Source organism: Scylla paramamosain, chromosome 1, assembly GCF_035594125.1.
Source record: "Scylla paramamosain isolate STU-SP2022 chromosome 1, ASM3559412v1, whole genome shotgun sequence".
In the NCBI taxonomy this organism is placed as follows: domain Eukaryota; kingdom Metazoa; phylum Arthropoda; class Malacostraca; order Decapoda; family Portunidae; genus Scylla; species Scylla paramamosain.
In genome coordinates, this window is record NC_087151.1 from 33,714,766 (window position 1) to 33,730,275 (window position 15,510).

General features: G+C 42.6%; 1 protein-coding gene across 4 annotated transcripts in view; it reads right to left on the bottom strand.

Annotated features, from left to right (window-relative positions):
- Nucleotides 1–351: 351 nt before the first annotated feature.
- The window catches only part of LOC135104243 (uncharacterized), a 46,000-nt gene continuing 30,841 nt past the window's right edge, over nucleotides 352–15,510 (bottom strand). For 3 of the 4 annotated variants that reach the window (XM_064011417.1, XM_064011427.1, XM_064011441.1), the window contains 5 exons: nucleotides 15,404–15,439; nucleotides 13,602–13,744; nucleotides 13,003–13,155; nucleotides 9,517–9,695; nucleotides 352–488 (listed from right to left, as the gene is read on the bottom strand). In XM_064011417.1, the coding sequence (XP_063867487.1) occupies nucleotides 9,618–9,695; nucleotides 13,003–13,155; nucleotides 13,602–13,744; nucleotides 15,404–15,439 (410 nt within the window). In that variant the 3' untranslated portion in view covers nucleotides 352–488; nucleotides 9,517–9,617. The remainder of the gene's footprint in view (nucleotides 489–9,516; nucleotides 9,696–13,002; nucleotides 13,156–13,601; nucleotides 13,745–15,403; nucleotides 15,440–15,510) is intronic. The other variant, XM_064011433.1, reaches the window with a different exon arrangement.

Consider the following 15,510-nt stretch of genomic DNA (forward strand, 5'->3'; position numbering starts at 1 on the left):
AATTTATTACATATTTCTTAGTAATAAAAATGCGTGTATAGCCATGAATGATCTCACAAAGTGCTGGTAGAGAATTAGTGAAGTACACCACCTTATGAGAACATCGAAGACTACTGCAGCTTCCCCTCCGTCCCAGGGCTCGTTTTCTATTGCCATTAATAACTCGTCAGCTACAGGTAATTGAGGATGATGGATCCATTAGCTCCTAACAACAGCATCTTGACGAGAAGGGAGGGGCTAGGATATCGTCCTCCTCCTCCTACTCCTCCTCCTCCTCCTCCTCCTCCTCCTCCTTACTTGATTCACTTACTTGGCTCTTGCTATATGGACGGCGTCTGTCAGCACAGCCACGGCGTCTTCATTGCGTCCACACTTGGGCAGCGCCACTCCCACGCCCACCAGGAGGCGACACAGCAGCCACCCACCGATGCCCGCGTCACGTACCTCCGCCAGCAACTCCTCGGCCTCCCTCATGGGGCCCTCCACGTCTGGGAGAGAGAGGGACGAGAAGGATAGTTAGCTTCCCTCTTACGGTGATGGCCGAAGATTAAGTTTGGCCTTCGCGATCCCAGGGAAGAACACCCGGCCATTAGTGTTATCAGTGATTGGTGCGTGAATGAGAGAGAGAGAGAGAGAGAGAGAGAGAGAGAGAGAGAGAGAGAGAGAGAGAGATGGACACACACTCAAACACACACACACACACACACACACACACACACACACACACACACACACACACACACACACACACGCACGCACGCACGCAATGTAGGTAGGGGCAGAGCGCTTGGGAGAGAGACGAACAGATAAACTTGGTCGGCTCTTAAGAACTGAGTAATAGTTTCAAGCATAACCATCATCTTTACACTAGTATACTCATATTCATTTTTGGTATTTATTCCTCCCTGAAATCCTTAAGATGGTTATTATTATCTTAAGGAACTCGCCTCTTTACCCAAGTCCTCATCAACAGTAATGTGACGCATTGACTTCCACTGACTTCAATTTATTTTATCACAAATTTATTTGGCGACACAGTTCTTTGGCTTTACTCTCACAATCATCAGTATATTTTATCTGAACCCATAACTCCTCATCGACTGGTCATTTTATTCAATATTTATTTTATGTTTTCGTCCATATTTGTATAGCACATGCTTAACTATTTCCACCTATCATCCCCATCCATTAATTTGTTTAATCTTATTTTAAAACTCCCTATTATTAACAGCCTGATCACTGAGTATATTCCATACATCTACCACTCTGTCTGAGAACTAGTTTCTTTTCTGTTTTTAAATTTAACCTTATCAGGACTGAACCCGTCAAGCCGAAACATGTACAAAGAACCAGTTATGAGTAAGGAACCCAATCCTGGAACACTTCTGTCTTGATTATTTTCAGAAGCCTCTAGTTGAAGTTACACTTTTTAAGGATGTTTTTACCGTTCTAGTAACAATTTAGTAGCATTTCTACTTTATTAACAGGATAAACACTCTTGAGAACACGGCGAATCATCGCGGTGACCATGGGAAATAACCGTGATGCGAGAACAAAGCGTTTCTAAATACCTAAGAACGGTAATAGCAGGGAGTAGGGGAAAGGAGAGCGCGAGTGGGCGAGTATAGTGTGTCCACCACCATCGCAAGCACAATAGGCGTGTCCAATTTTCCCTCACAGTGATCTGGCGGCCGTTGCTTCGCTCCATTCCATCTGAGCAAACACATGGATCACCCTCCGCCCATCTGATTCTCCATTCGCCTTATCCCTTCGTTCCGATCCGATGCTCAAGTGTTCCCGAGCGCCATTCGTCTGCCGTGCGGGATGCGCCGTTGTCCTGCACCGCCCGTGTGTCTCTATTCCTTCCTTGTTATACCGCTTCCTCTTTGCTCTTCGCTCCCTGCTCTTTGTTTCTTTGTGCCTTTCCTTGTTGTTATTGTTGTTGTTGTTGTTGATGGTGGTGGTGGTGGTGGTGGTGGTGGTGGTGGTGGTGGTCGTCGTGGTGATGGTAGTGTTGTTGTTGTTGTTGTTGTCTTCTTCTTCTTCTTCTTCTTCTTCTTCTTCTTCTTCTTCTTCTTCTTCTTCTTCTTCCTTATCCTTTTTCGAATATTTATGGGTTTTCGCCATTAACGTGCAAAATTAACAAACTTTCTCAGGACAAAACTGTAATTAATATTGTGCTGTACGTAAGACAGGCAAGCCGACTTTGGATTATTATTATTAGTGTTATTATTATTATTTATTATTATTATTATTATTATTATTATTATTATTATTATTATTATTATTATTATTATTACTATTATCATTATTATTATCATTATTACTTGCACTTCTTTATTTTTTTTTATTTTCCTACGTCTAAAATTTCATCAACATTTGCGATATAATATTGCACAGATTAAGTTTATGAATAATTGATGGCGTGTTACCATATTTGATTTTTATTAAATTTGTGTTGCCGTCTAAGTTATATTCGTTTTTTTTTCTCATTCATCCATTTTTTCATTCATTTATTCATTTAAATTATAACATGTATACGTACATTTCTTGAAAAAATTTCTCTACATTTTTTTTTTCTGCATTCGTTCATTCATTCATTTAAATCATAACAGGTATAAATATATTTCGTTGATATATTTCCTCTCTACATACATTTTCTTTTACAGTTTCTTATCTAGAGGGTACGCTTTCCCCTCATGAAGAAAAATGATGCACCTTTCACTGACCGCTTTTCAGGCTTCATTGGCAGCTGGAAGGGAACGCACACACTGAATAAGGCTCCTAAATATCTCGTGAATTTGGTTTATTAAATAATTTCGCCGCGAGCTATTAATATCGTTTATTGCCGGTGGGGTTGTGGAATCAATCAAAATGAAATATGAGCCTCATAATAATTCCTTCGCTACAGGAGAGCGGCGGCAATTTGAACGCCCTGCTTCAGAATTCCCGAACTGAGCAAAGCAGAGCAGAGCAGGGCAGGGCAGCGCAGGAAGTCAGGTATAGGCAGACAGAAAGCAGGTAAGAAGGTGTATGTATAGGCAAGCAGACAGATATATATGCAAGCAGGAATAGGTAGGTAGACAGAAACTGGCAGATATATAGATAGATAAGCAGGTATATACGCAGGCAGATAAGCAGGCAGGTATATAAGCAAATAGCGGGACAATGCCGGCATGTCGAGGAAAGTACATAACCTTCCATCTGCGGTCGAAGCATTGTTCCCGAAGGTCTCTCTCTCTCTCTCTCTCTCTCTCTCTCTCTCTCTCTCTCTCTCTCTCTCTCTCTCTCTCTCTCTCTCTCTCGAAAACTGGTGGAGGTTTTTTGATGAATCTTAGACATGGGAAAATATATCCTCGCGGGTGATTCTATAGATTAACGTGAAAATAGTGGAAGGGATGAGGAAGGAAACAGAACATAAAAAAAAAAAAAAAATGAATAAGAACATTTGTAATTTTACGTTTGCTTACATATTACTTTTCTTACAAACGTTTATATATACGCTACCTTTTTCCAGCTCAGATTTCGTGTTTCGTCTTGGTATTATAGACTGCAAGAAGTCCTAACAGATTACGCTCGTTTTCTTTATTATTATGCCAACAACACATTATTCATCTTGCACTCTGTACTAACACTCATGTCTGTAATACTCCCCTTTCAGCTTAGATTTAGTGTGCTTACTTCTCATGGTATTATAGATTGCAAGAAGTCCTTATAGATCACATATGCTCGCTTTCTTTATCACCATAGCAACACCACAGCCTTCTTAACTGTTAACCAGTCTTCCACCAGCTGATATCTGTAATTCTCCACTGCGTCATCATGTAAACTCTTCGTTCAGTGCACATGTATGATATAGGTAATAAGAAACCAAATTTGCCTTTTCTTTTGGTTCTTCGCCTTCTGTTTCTCGTTGAAAAAGATTATGATTTTTTTTTTCATTTTCTTGCTCAAATTTTCCTCTTCATGCTTTTTTTGCCATCCGTTTCTTATTGGGAAAGTAATATGAGTGTTTTTTTTTTTTTTTTTATTATTTTCTGCCCTAGACCGTACTCCCAGACTCATCCACACCTGTGCCAAGGAAAGGAGTCGTGCTCTGTAAACTCACCTGTGTCTATTACCTGTCCTGTTTCCCTTCTACCTGCCTACCGCGCCTCAGCCCTTCAAAGTCCTCATCCCTTCCCCAGCCTCTCAGTCCCTACTTAACCTCCACCACATCTCTAACCCCTCGCCGCCCCCCGGGACCCGACCTCCCCACCACCAGGGCCCAGAGAGATAAGCTTTGCCGCCGACGAGCCCGATTAGTGGCCAAGGAGGCGTGACCTCAGTGAGCCAGACCCAGAGCCGGAGACCACCAAACCCCTTGCTCCCGATCCCTTCTAATGGCGCACAGGAACATGTCTTCATATATATTACCATTTGATGTCCTTTTGATCGCTTATTACATTACGGTTTTTCTTTCTTGTGTTCTGGGGAATGTACGTAACACCGGCGGGGGACGTTCTCTTGAGCTCACGTCTACGAGATGTGAAGAGTGGTGGTGCTGTGTTGTGTTGTGTTGTGTTGTGTTGTGTTGTGTTGTGTTGTGTTGTGTTGTCCCCTCAGGTAATGTGGTAATGGTTAGACTCAATAGCTGGCAAGAGTAAGATAACTGACAGAGATTCTTGCTGGTTGTGAATTTAGTTATAGGCGCCTCTCATGGAGAACATTTATTTATCTATGTATCTGTCTATCTACGTATTGATTTATTTATCTGTTCGTTCATTTTCGCCCGAGTCGCCGATCAGTGTTAATGAAAGTATATCCTGCACATTTGTTGTCGTTAAAGAAGCAGAGTTTCGACATTTTCACTTTACTTGAGATTGACTTTAGTTCTGACACAATACTGAAAGATAATGATTAAAAACTGTTTTATGCCCTCCAGAAAAGCAGCAAAAGTAGTCGAAGTATAAAGAAATACAGTGGTAACATACAGTAAGATATAAAAACAAATTGTATGCACCTAAAGAACTTTAATCTAAAAAAAAAGCCTTACTTGCACTGATAACAAACTCCTTCAAAGACTAACCTGGTAGGTTTTAGGATCTCTCTCTCTCTCTCTCTCCTCTCTCTCTCTCTCTCTCTCTCTCTCTCTCTCTCTCTCTCTCTCTCTCTCTCTCTCTCTCTCTCTCTCTCTCTCTCAAATTAATTTCATTGTCAGCACTTTTAAGTTGGGTGCCGTGTGATTTTAGTTTAATCACACGGTATCCAAGGCGACGTGTTGTGATGGCTTGAAAGCTGGCTAAACAACCGTAAACAAAGAGTAGTAATAAATGGAAAAGCATCCAAGTGGACTAATATAACCAGCGGGGTGCCACAGGGATCAGTCTTAGGACCTGTTCTCTTCTTTGTTTATATTAACGACATAGATGAGGGTGTTACCAGTATAATATCGAAGTTTTCTGATGACACCAAAATAGCGAATTCCGTAGTCTCTAACGAACAAGTAATAGAAATGCAGAAAAATCTAGATAAATTGACAGAGTGGGGTCAAACCTGGCAAATGAGTTTCAATGCAGATAAGTGCAGTGTTTCATATACGGTATAGAAACGAGAAAGCAAAGTATGTTTTAAATGGTACCCAACTTAAAATTAAAAGTGTTGATAACGAAATTGATTTAGGAGTGACAATATCACGTAGCTTAAAACCTAGCCAACAATGTTCAGAAGTCGTAAAGAAAGCGAATAAAGTAATTGACTTAATCGGCAGATCTATTGAATATAAATCAAAGGATGCAATCCTCACTTTGTTTAACTCTTTAGTCCGTCCCCTTATGGAATATTGCGTTCAAACAAGGTGCCCCTATTACCAGAAAGACATTGATAAATTAGAAGGATTTCAGTGTAGAGTAACAAAAATTATACCAAGCCTAAGAAACAAGTCATGAGAAGAGCGTCTTAAAGAATTAAATTTATTCCCATTAACACAAAGAAGACTAAGAGGCGACTTAATACAGGTGTTTAAAATCATCAAAGGCATTGATAACATGGACTACAGTAAATATTTCACGATAGACTCTTCAAATTACACGCGAGGAAACGGTTGCAAAATTGTTGGGAAATCCTTCAGCTCTCACAAATAAAAAAAAAAAATCATTTTTTCCATCGTATTAGTAAATCTACGGAATGAGCTTCCTCGAGACGTGGTAGACTTCAACACCGTTGAGACTTAAACGCCGTCTTGATAAATATCTTGCCTCCAATCCGCGGCTAACAACGTTTGTTTGTTAGTGACTAACTTCCTTGCCTTCAGAAAATGGGGGCACCTCATTTCATCTATTTTCTCTCTTTCCTATAAAATTTCCTTCTGTTTTTTTTTTTTTTTCTTCTTTAACCCCGTAAGGTATTACTTTCCGACCTGTTTTCCTGTACGGAGTGAGTGGAGGGGAGAGAGCCTTCTGCTTTCCTGTTCTTTAATTCTACTATCACTTTAGTAGTCCTAAGTCAGGTCACCTCGTGAGGACCGCAAGGTTTGTTGTGGCCTGTTTTTCTATGTAATTCTCTCTCTCTCTCTCTCTCTCTCTCTCTCTCTCTCTCTCTCTCTCTCTCTCTCTCTCTCTCTCTCTCTCTCTCTCTCTCTCTCTCTCTCTCTCTCTCTCTCTCTCTCTCTCTCTCTCTCTCTCCATATGATTGACCTCTTTCACTTCCCCCTGTTCTGAGCCGTCTTCTTTCCTCCTCCTCCTCCTCCTCGCTTCCTCAACACATATATTAGCAGCGCATTAGTTCTCAGCATTTCGTGATGAATTACGCATTAGATCAAGGAAAGAGAGGAGATAAGGGGGAGCAGGAAAGGAGAGATATTAGAACGTCAAGAGAGAGAGAGAGAGAGAGAGAGAGAGAGAGAGAGAGAGAGAGAGAGAGAGAGAGAGAGAGAGTTATACTTGATAAGCCTGGGGCAGATGAGACGAATAAAAAGGAGAGTTCCCGAGAAGAAAGTGTAAGAAAAGAAGTATATTATTATTACTGAAGGGTGGGGAAAAAGAAGGAAGGAAGCAAGAGAGAGAGAGAGAGAGAGAGAGAGAGAGAGAGAGTGAAATTACATTCTGACCTAGGTTCGGAAAATCAATTATCTTTTACCACAGTATTGCTCTGGCCCGATAACGTGACCATTGAAAACGAGGTGCAGGCGGGAATGAAAGGATGAACTGAAAAAAAAAGAAAAAAGAATAATGAATTAACCACTGGAGCAAGGATAGACAGACAGATAGACAGACAGACAGATAGATAGATAGATGGAATGGATAGATAGCTAGTCACGTGGATACCAGTTTGATTATAATGGGTATTGCAATATTGATGATCTTTTTCCAGCTGGGGTCTTTTTTTCTCTCCTTTCCTCCGCTAATCACCTCAGAGTCTTCTCTTTGTCTGGTTTCGGAGATTTTATTTTCATTCACCAGCGTCAAGGCTTTTTCTTCCTCCTTTGGCTTTCTCATTTCACCTCCCCCTCTTCCCTTCTTCGCTCACTTCCTCCTCCTCCTCCTCCTCCTCCTCCCCCCCGTCCCTCCTCCTCCTCGTTCCTTTCTTGATTACATTCAGTTTCATCCGTAATTTCCATTTTTTTTTTTTTCGTTCTTTCTTTCTTTTCCTTCTCTTCCATTATCATCTCCACTCATATTACTCCTTTACCCCCCCTCCTCCTCCTCTTCTTCCTCTTCTTCCTCCTCCTCCTCCTTCTTTACCCCCGACATCACGTTATTTATCACTTCTCCCTTCCTTCTCTCTCTCTCTCTCTCCTTCCCTTTCTTTCGCCCGCCCATCACAACCCTTGCCTCTACTTTCATTCTCTCCTTCATTCGTCCTTCATATTCTGGGGAGCTAGGATGATATTTTCTTTTCTTTTTATTTTCTTTCAACATTCATCCCTTGAGATATTGTCATAATTAATTTTTGTGTGTGTTATTTTCTTCTTTTGGGTACACGGGAAGAAGTCGCTGTTGTCATCCTCTTCTTCTTTTCCTTCCTCCTCATCCTCCTCCTCCTCCTCCTCCTCCTCCTCCTCCTCCTCCTCCTCCTCCAGAGCTCCAGTACTATCCTACTATCCCACTTGATAGAAAATAGTTTTGAAAGTGACATCACATATGCTACATTTTTTGTTCTTCTTTTATGTTCTATTTTTTGCTCCTCCTCCTCCTCCTCCTCCTTATTTGCTATTCTGTTTCCTCATCCTCTTCCATTTCCTCGTCGTACTTCTCCTCTCCTCTCCTCTCCTCCGTTCTCGTTACGTATCAAGGTCCATTTTCTCTGGTGTTTTTTGTGGGTATTCTTCTGTATTCTTCAGAAACAACTTTACTTTCTTTGATCTTCGTATTTTTATTACGTTATCGGGTTCCTTTGACGTTTGACGAGCTCTCTCTCTCTCTCTCTCTCTCTCTCTCTCTCTCTCTCTCTCTCTCTCTCTCTCTCTCTCTCTCTCTCTCTCTCTCTCTCTCTCTGTCAGCAACGTCTGGGATGTGTAATTCGGTTTATCTTTTTCTTCTTCCTGTAATTATAGATCCCGTGGAGTTCCGCACCTCATATTTAGTGTTTTTTATAGAGCAGTCACCCTTCCTTCCATCATCTTGCCTCAATTACTGCTTTGCCCTCCTTGCTGGTACTAATTCTTCCCTCCTCTACCCTCTTTCTCTTACTGTGTGTCTGTGTGTGTGTGTGTGTGTGTGTGTGTGTGTGTGTGTGTGTGTGTGTGTGTGTGTGTGTGTGTGTGTGTGAGTGTGTGTGTGTGTGTGTGTGTGTGTGTGTGTTTCTCTTGCTTTTCATCGTCCTTCCTGCTTTTACTCTTTTGCGTTGCGTCCATTTCCATTCATATTTACTGCTGGTGCTGCATCTGGCGTGTGTGTGTGTGTGTGTGTGTGTGTGTGTGTGTGTGTGTGTGTGTGTGTGCGCGCGCGTGTGTATGTTTCATCTCTCGGCATTCCGTTTCTTATCATATTTCTTCTCTCTCTCTCTCTCTCTCTCTCTCTCTCTCTCTCTCTCTCTCTCTCTCTCTCTCTCTCTCTCTCTCTCTCTCTTCCCCCTTTTCAATTATCTTTCTTCCTTTTATTTTTTGTATTGCCTGCAATCTTTTATCTCCTTTCCTTTTTACTTTCTCCTTTCCTTCCTTTATTAAGTCCTATTTCTAGTTATCATTTAATTCTTTCCACTCATTTTTGTTATCTCTCTCTCTCTCTCTCTCTCTCTCTCTCTCTCTCTCTCTCTCTCTCTCTCTCTCTCTCTCTCTCTCTCGTCTCTCTCTCTCTCTCTCTCTCTCTCTTCCTTTATATAACTACTCTTAACTTTTTCATCTCATCCTGCTTTAAAATTCCATCATTCTTTTCTTTCCCTCCTCCCTTCTTTCTTTCTCATATCCTCATTCCATCACGTTTCATTCGCTGGTCCTTTCATTCTTTTCTGTCCCAGGATAATGTTAATCTTTGTCTTTCCCTGCCTCTGTGTCTATCTGTGCGTCGGTCTGTCTATCGATGCTGTTCTCTCTCTCACCTCCTTCCTGCTGGAGTTTCTGGAGGACTGCATTCACTCGACGTCGTAGAGTTGCCTTCAGTCTCGCTCTTGCCTTCTTCTCCCTCTCCTGAAGCACTGTCTTAGTCGCCGCCCCTGACGTTCCCGATGCCGCCCCCTGCACCTCCCGGGTCTCGCTGCCACATGAAGGACTCCAGGTGCTGTTAGGGCGTGAAGGAAAGTAGTGAGTGGGAAGGAAGGAAAACGTGAATAGGGAGGTAATGAAGAGAAAGGAAGGAAAGAAGGAGAATCGTAAATAGGAAGGAACGAGGGAAAAAAAAGAAAAATCATGAATAGGAACGAAGAAGAATCATGATTAAGTAGAAAGGGAAAAAGAGAGTAAGGGGAAAAAGGAGAATAGTGGAATACGAAGGAAGGAAAGAAGGGAAAATGAAGAATCATCAAAACTCAGAAAGGCATCTCTCTCTCTCTCCTCTCTCTCTGCTCTCTCTCTCTCTCTCTCTCTCTCTCTCTCTCTCTCTCTCTCTCTCTCTCTCTCTCTCTCTCTCTCTCTCTCTCTCTCTCTCTCTCTCTCTCTCTCTCTCTCTCTCGTGTGTGTGTGTGTGTGTGTGTGTGTGTGTGTGTCTTCCCTTGCCGTACCTCCTCCATCTCGAAGTTAATTGGCAATTCATCATAATGAGCCTGTGATTAATGAAAAGAGTAGCGCGTGTCTCTGATGGGAGCGACGGCCTGGTGTGATAGGACGCCCTCCCCTCGCTGGTGATGAGGGGCCTTGGATGGAAGTGGCGAGGTTAATGTTGGGAGAAAGAGTAGATTTGGTGGCAGAGATGATTCGTGTTTGTGACGGCGAGAGAGAGAGAGAGAGAGAGAGAGAGAGAGAGAGAGAGAGAGAGAGAGAGAGAGAGAGAGAGAGAGAGAGAGAGAGAGAGAGAGATTTTGGTTAGTGATGTGTTCGTGGGTTTTAAAAGTGATAGTGATGATATTTTTTTTATCGTATTAGTAGTTATAGTTGCTACTGCTGATGTTGTGTAGTGAATTTTAGTTTTGTTGGAGTCGTAATATTCATTCATTCATTCATTCATTCATTCTCCTCACTCACTCACCAACATTAACCTCTTTCATTTATCAATTTATTTATTTATTTATTTATTTATTTTTATTATTTTTTTCTATGTGCTATTCGTTCTGGTCACCATCCTGAGTGTGGTGGTGGCGAGTGTCAATGAAGATGGTGCTGGTGACTCACTTCCACACTAACCACTTCACTATTAACACCGCCACTCCTTCAATTGTAACACACGAACATTATAAACCACAGCAATGTCATCGAAGGTAGTGATTGTGGTGGCGATGATGGTGGTGATGGTGGTAATCTCGGTGTCGGTTGTAGTGTTAATAGTAGTGGTATTAATAATTGTCTTCGTTTCCGTCCTTTTAAAGATATAGTAAGTTACGTGTCAGTAGAGTGGAAAGAGGACACGTGAAGGGCGATACTTTTAGTCCAGAGGGAGGAAGAGTCATCGAGGTTATCTCCTACAGGAAGGATTGAAACGATGCACAGAAATAGCAGGTAGGTAGTGGTTTTTTAAAGACAAATATATATGTTTATTTTGCACTTCTCTCAGGAATTCAATTACCGCCGCATATCATAAACACTGACAGAGGCAAGAGCACCAGACGCCATTGAATAAAGTAACGATGCGCTGTGGGAACAATGTGTGTGTGTGTGTGTGTGTGTGTGTGTGTGTGTGTGTGTGTGTGTGGGTCGGTGTGGATGTGGGTGGATGGATGGTTTTGGATGCGGGTGGGTGGATGTGTATGTGTCAAGAAAGAGGGATAATTTTATGATAGAAAAACATCATAAAGGTTTGTTGAAAATTAATATTTTGTAAGTCTTTGTTTTAAATAAATCTAATAGTGAACACAAAGAGAGCAGCGGAGGGAGGACAGGATATGAGAGAGAGAGAGAGAGAGAGAGAGAGAGAGAGAGAGAGAGAGAGAGAGAGAGAGAGAGTCTGGAAAGAATATGAAAATTAATTCAAGAAAAAATAAGATCTGAAGTAAAATGCAATTAGATGAATATAAGTGGCGGATGAAGGAAACGAAAAAAGGAAAGAGAGCTTTTCTAAAAATAGGTACTGCAGAATATGAAAACATATTACGAGAAAATTGGGTAAAGGATTGCGGGGAGAAAGAGAAGGAGGAGAAAGAAGAGGACGTGGAGAAGGATGGGAACGATACTGAAACAGATTTGAAGTCAAGAAGGTAAGTCTGTGAGAGTCAGTTGTCCCAGTATAATAGGAGGGGACGAGAAGACACGTATCAAGCTGACTAGAATGACCCTGAGGACTGAGCGCCGCCGCACATCCGGGGATGCAGGCAATAAACACTGAATGCTGGCTTGTGGGGAAGCAAAGACGTAGCGAAGACGAAGCAAATATCCCTGAGACCTCACGGGTGGCCGAGCTCTACGGAGAACTGTAGTTGATATGCCGAAGAAGGAGCAGTAGCAGCAGGAATCTTTGGGTTAATGGTGTTGAAGCCTCTTGCTCCCTCCCGCTGACGTCCGTGCCAGCCGTCCGGGGCAGATGGACAAGGCACAAGTGAGGCCGTTAGTAAGAATCCAATTTTCCCCTCCCTGCATTACCTCGTTTAGGTGAACGCACGAAGGAGCGACGCCCTTAGTTTTCTAATTATATAAACAGCTGCTGCCACTCTCGCAAGCAATTTCCGTCACTGCCAACACTTTCTTTAAAATTAAACTTCAAAACTCTAAAGAAAATCATCGTCTTCCCAACCGAAATAATGGCGTGCGAGTTAAGTACCCTGAGAGAGAGAGAGAGAGAGAGAGAGAGAGAGAGAGAGAGAGAGAGAGAGAGAGAGGTGGTAGTAGTAGTAGTAGTAGTAGTAGTAGTAGTAGTAGTAGTAGTAGTAGTAGTAGTAGTAGTAGTACTAGTAGTAGTAATAGTAGTAGTAGCAGCAACGGCAGAACAGCGGCATCAGTAGTAGTAGTAAACGCAGAATTATTTACCAAGTCATTAAAGAGATCAAGTTTTTGACAGACGAGAACTGTAATCGCTGTGGCATAATTGTGCTTTGGTACCACGACCCATCATCAAAACGGGATGCCTACTAAAGCAAACCTGAGCAAATGTTACTGCAGTTACCCATTTTACTATAAAAGAGAGCGAGAAAGGATTGCTTACACGTTTTCTTTTACCGAGCGGCGAGCAGTTACTTTTGGGGACGTGGAAAAGAGACGTGAAGGGAACTATAAATGAAATATTACGCTGTATGATTTAGACTTGAATAAAGTAAAGAACGAATACGCAAAGACCCATCGCACATTTGACTGTTTCTAATAAGATACATCGATAAGTTAAACTCCAACAAAATGTGATACTCTTAGAAATGAGGACAGGTAGGAAAATACAGACAGGAACTGATCTGCCACCAAAGGATCACCATCTATCGTCACACCTGAGAAAAATGGACATCACCACACACCTGCAGAGAAGTGAGCGCCTCTTTAGCCACGGCAGCCACCTGGGAGCCCGAGCCCACGCTGGTGTTCACCGTCGCGAGCTCCTTCTGCAGACTCCGGTGACTCACGAGAGATGCTAAGAACTCCTTGTCGCGGCTCAGTCCACCAAGCAATCTCTGAAATAGCAACACGTCATAAGTGAAGCAATCCCACAGCAGGTTTGCTTGCAGGAGTCTCCAGGATCTATTGCTCGCGCGTCTGGTGCATCCTCTAGCTGCAAGAGGCTGCAAGGAACACAAGGCACAGCTCGGATGTTACATAAAGGACCGTATTCTGAAGCACCCCATCACCACTACATTCAGAAGGCTCTAGCTGAAGTGACATGGAGTTTTTACGTGTTTCTTGGTGACAGTAACATGATTTCTACACTATTAATAGAAAAATCACTCCTGAGAACCCGGTTAATCATGTCTGTGGCCTTTGAAAATAGTTGTGGTGAGACTCTAAAGTGTTTCTGAATACGAGTAAGCTCGAAACTCTCCAGATTAACACGGTACACGTGAGCGGCTTTACGTGACTTCATTTGTACCTTGTCCTTCCTATTCGATGTCTCGCCCCTCACCTTGGAGGCTGTTTTGGACGTCTTGGGGCCGTGGGGCGTGGAGGCGGCTGTCACACTGGTGGCCTGAGACTGTCCTGACCCCGTGGTACTGTCAGTCAGAGTCGTCGCCGTCTGTACTTCTTCCGGTTCGGGAAACTTGTCACCTGTGGGAAGGACCAGTGTAAGGCGTGGCTGCCGAGGGGGATGATGGGGGGGGGCAGAGTGGCCGTCTGGTTGAGGAAGGGAAGGAGTGTGAGGGAAGCAGCAAGGTACAGGTGGCCAGGCGGGATCAGCGTCACGGTGCATTAATTACATTTTATTTCCGCTTGTGTAATTTTGTTGATGGAGTATTTTTCTGTTAGATTTAATATGTTCTAATAATATTTTTTTCTTTCATCCTGTCATTTTGATCAGGTATGTCTGATAACTCTATTTTGGTATCATTTTGTATTGAGAATAAAACTCGTGTATTATTCCTGTAATCACATGATTGATATATAATACCAACAAACGGACGCATTCACATGCCAATTAGAGCTTAGTACAAAACAATTATACTAATATTGGGATTTTTCTCTGTTTTCCATGAAATGATAGCAGTTACACTTTTTTTTTTTTTTGTTACTCATTATACCGAATCGCTAGTGTGCGATTGTTTTTTATTGTGTTTGTAAGTGTTTGTATGAGTTTGTGAAAAAATGGAAGAGTGATGATATGGATGCCCGGTTTCATTGTATGACAGAATTGCTATATACAGAAATTTTCTGAACACTGAGGTGTGCTGTGGAATGGAACACAGCTGCTGGTCATCGGAATGTCACTTAATGACATCTAATGTGTTCTGAACATTGCATTCAGTTCATTAAAATGATACGATTATTATTTTTTTTTCTTTTGCAAATGGTTTGCGGCGCGCTATGTGAGCATCTGGTCTGAGAGGAGGGGAACACTGTCGAGGGCGTGCTGGCCGCCGCGCCCCCGAGGCGTATGTGCCTTAAGATAAGATCAATTAATGCAGGTACTGACAAACCAAACTAGAAATACTTCAAGGCCCAGATAAGAACATGTGTGCATGATGCCATCTCATCACCTACGAACATTGTCATTATGAACACTTAAGAATTCACAAACTTGTTACGTGCAGGAATAGTTCACGTGTATGCGTCTGATATGCAATGAGGATGCAAGCACACATGATACTTGTTTGCCATAAAGATCCACATGTGACACTTGTGCAAAACAGTCATAATGTTCACATGTGCACAGAAAAATACAAGTCATCAGTCAGAAGAGACCAAATTCTACGGCGAGGAATAGTAACAGCTACGTGAAAATACAATGAGCCAAGAAGCCCAACTCTGGCACTGAGCGTGGCTATAGGAAAGACCAGAGGGTTTGAAGGCAGACTGGGTCCGCCCTCCAACGAGCTACAGGGAAGATTTGCAACAAGTTACAATTCTTAACAATACAGAAATACTGCAACTCTACACCAAAACGAAGTAGAGCAAAGTCGCGGGTCCTCTGGCGCTCTCCAGGGCAACTCTGAGGTCCTCAGGAGCTGCCCTCACTACTGCAGCCTTGACCCCCACACCGCGAGCTGCCCCGCCACCCTCCAGGCCTGGCGGACACAGCTTGGAAGAGATTTACTTTGTATACTCTTTTGTTAAGATTACATATGTATTTAATTCATGTGTATTTCTGAGTGGACAATCAGTAAGCTCGTCCCAGTAGGGGGTGGTGGGTGGCATTGGGGAGGTCGGTGGTATGGGGGCCTTATACAGGCATTGACAACAACAGCGAAACACTTGTGAGTTGAGGTCAACCTTTATTGTCACCTCCGTCGCGAGGCCCACCAATAGCTGGAAGAAACGGCAGGCAAGGGTTGGCTTAGTTATACTTAAGTATATACAAAAAGACTATGTTTTTTTTT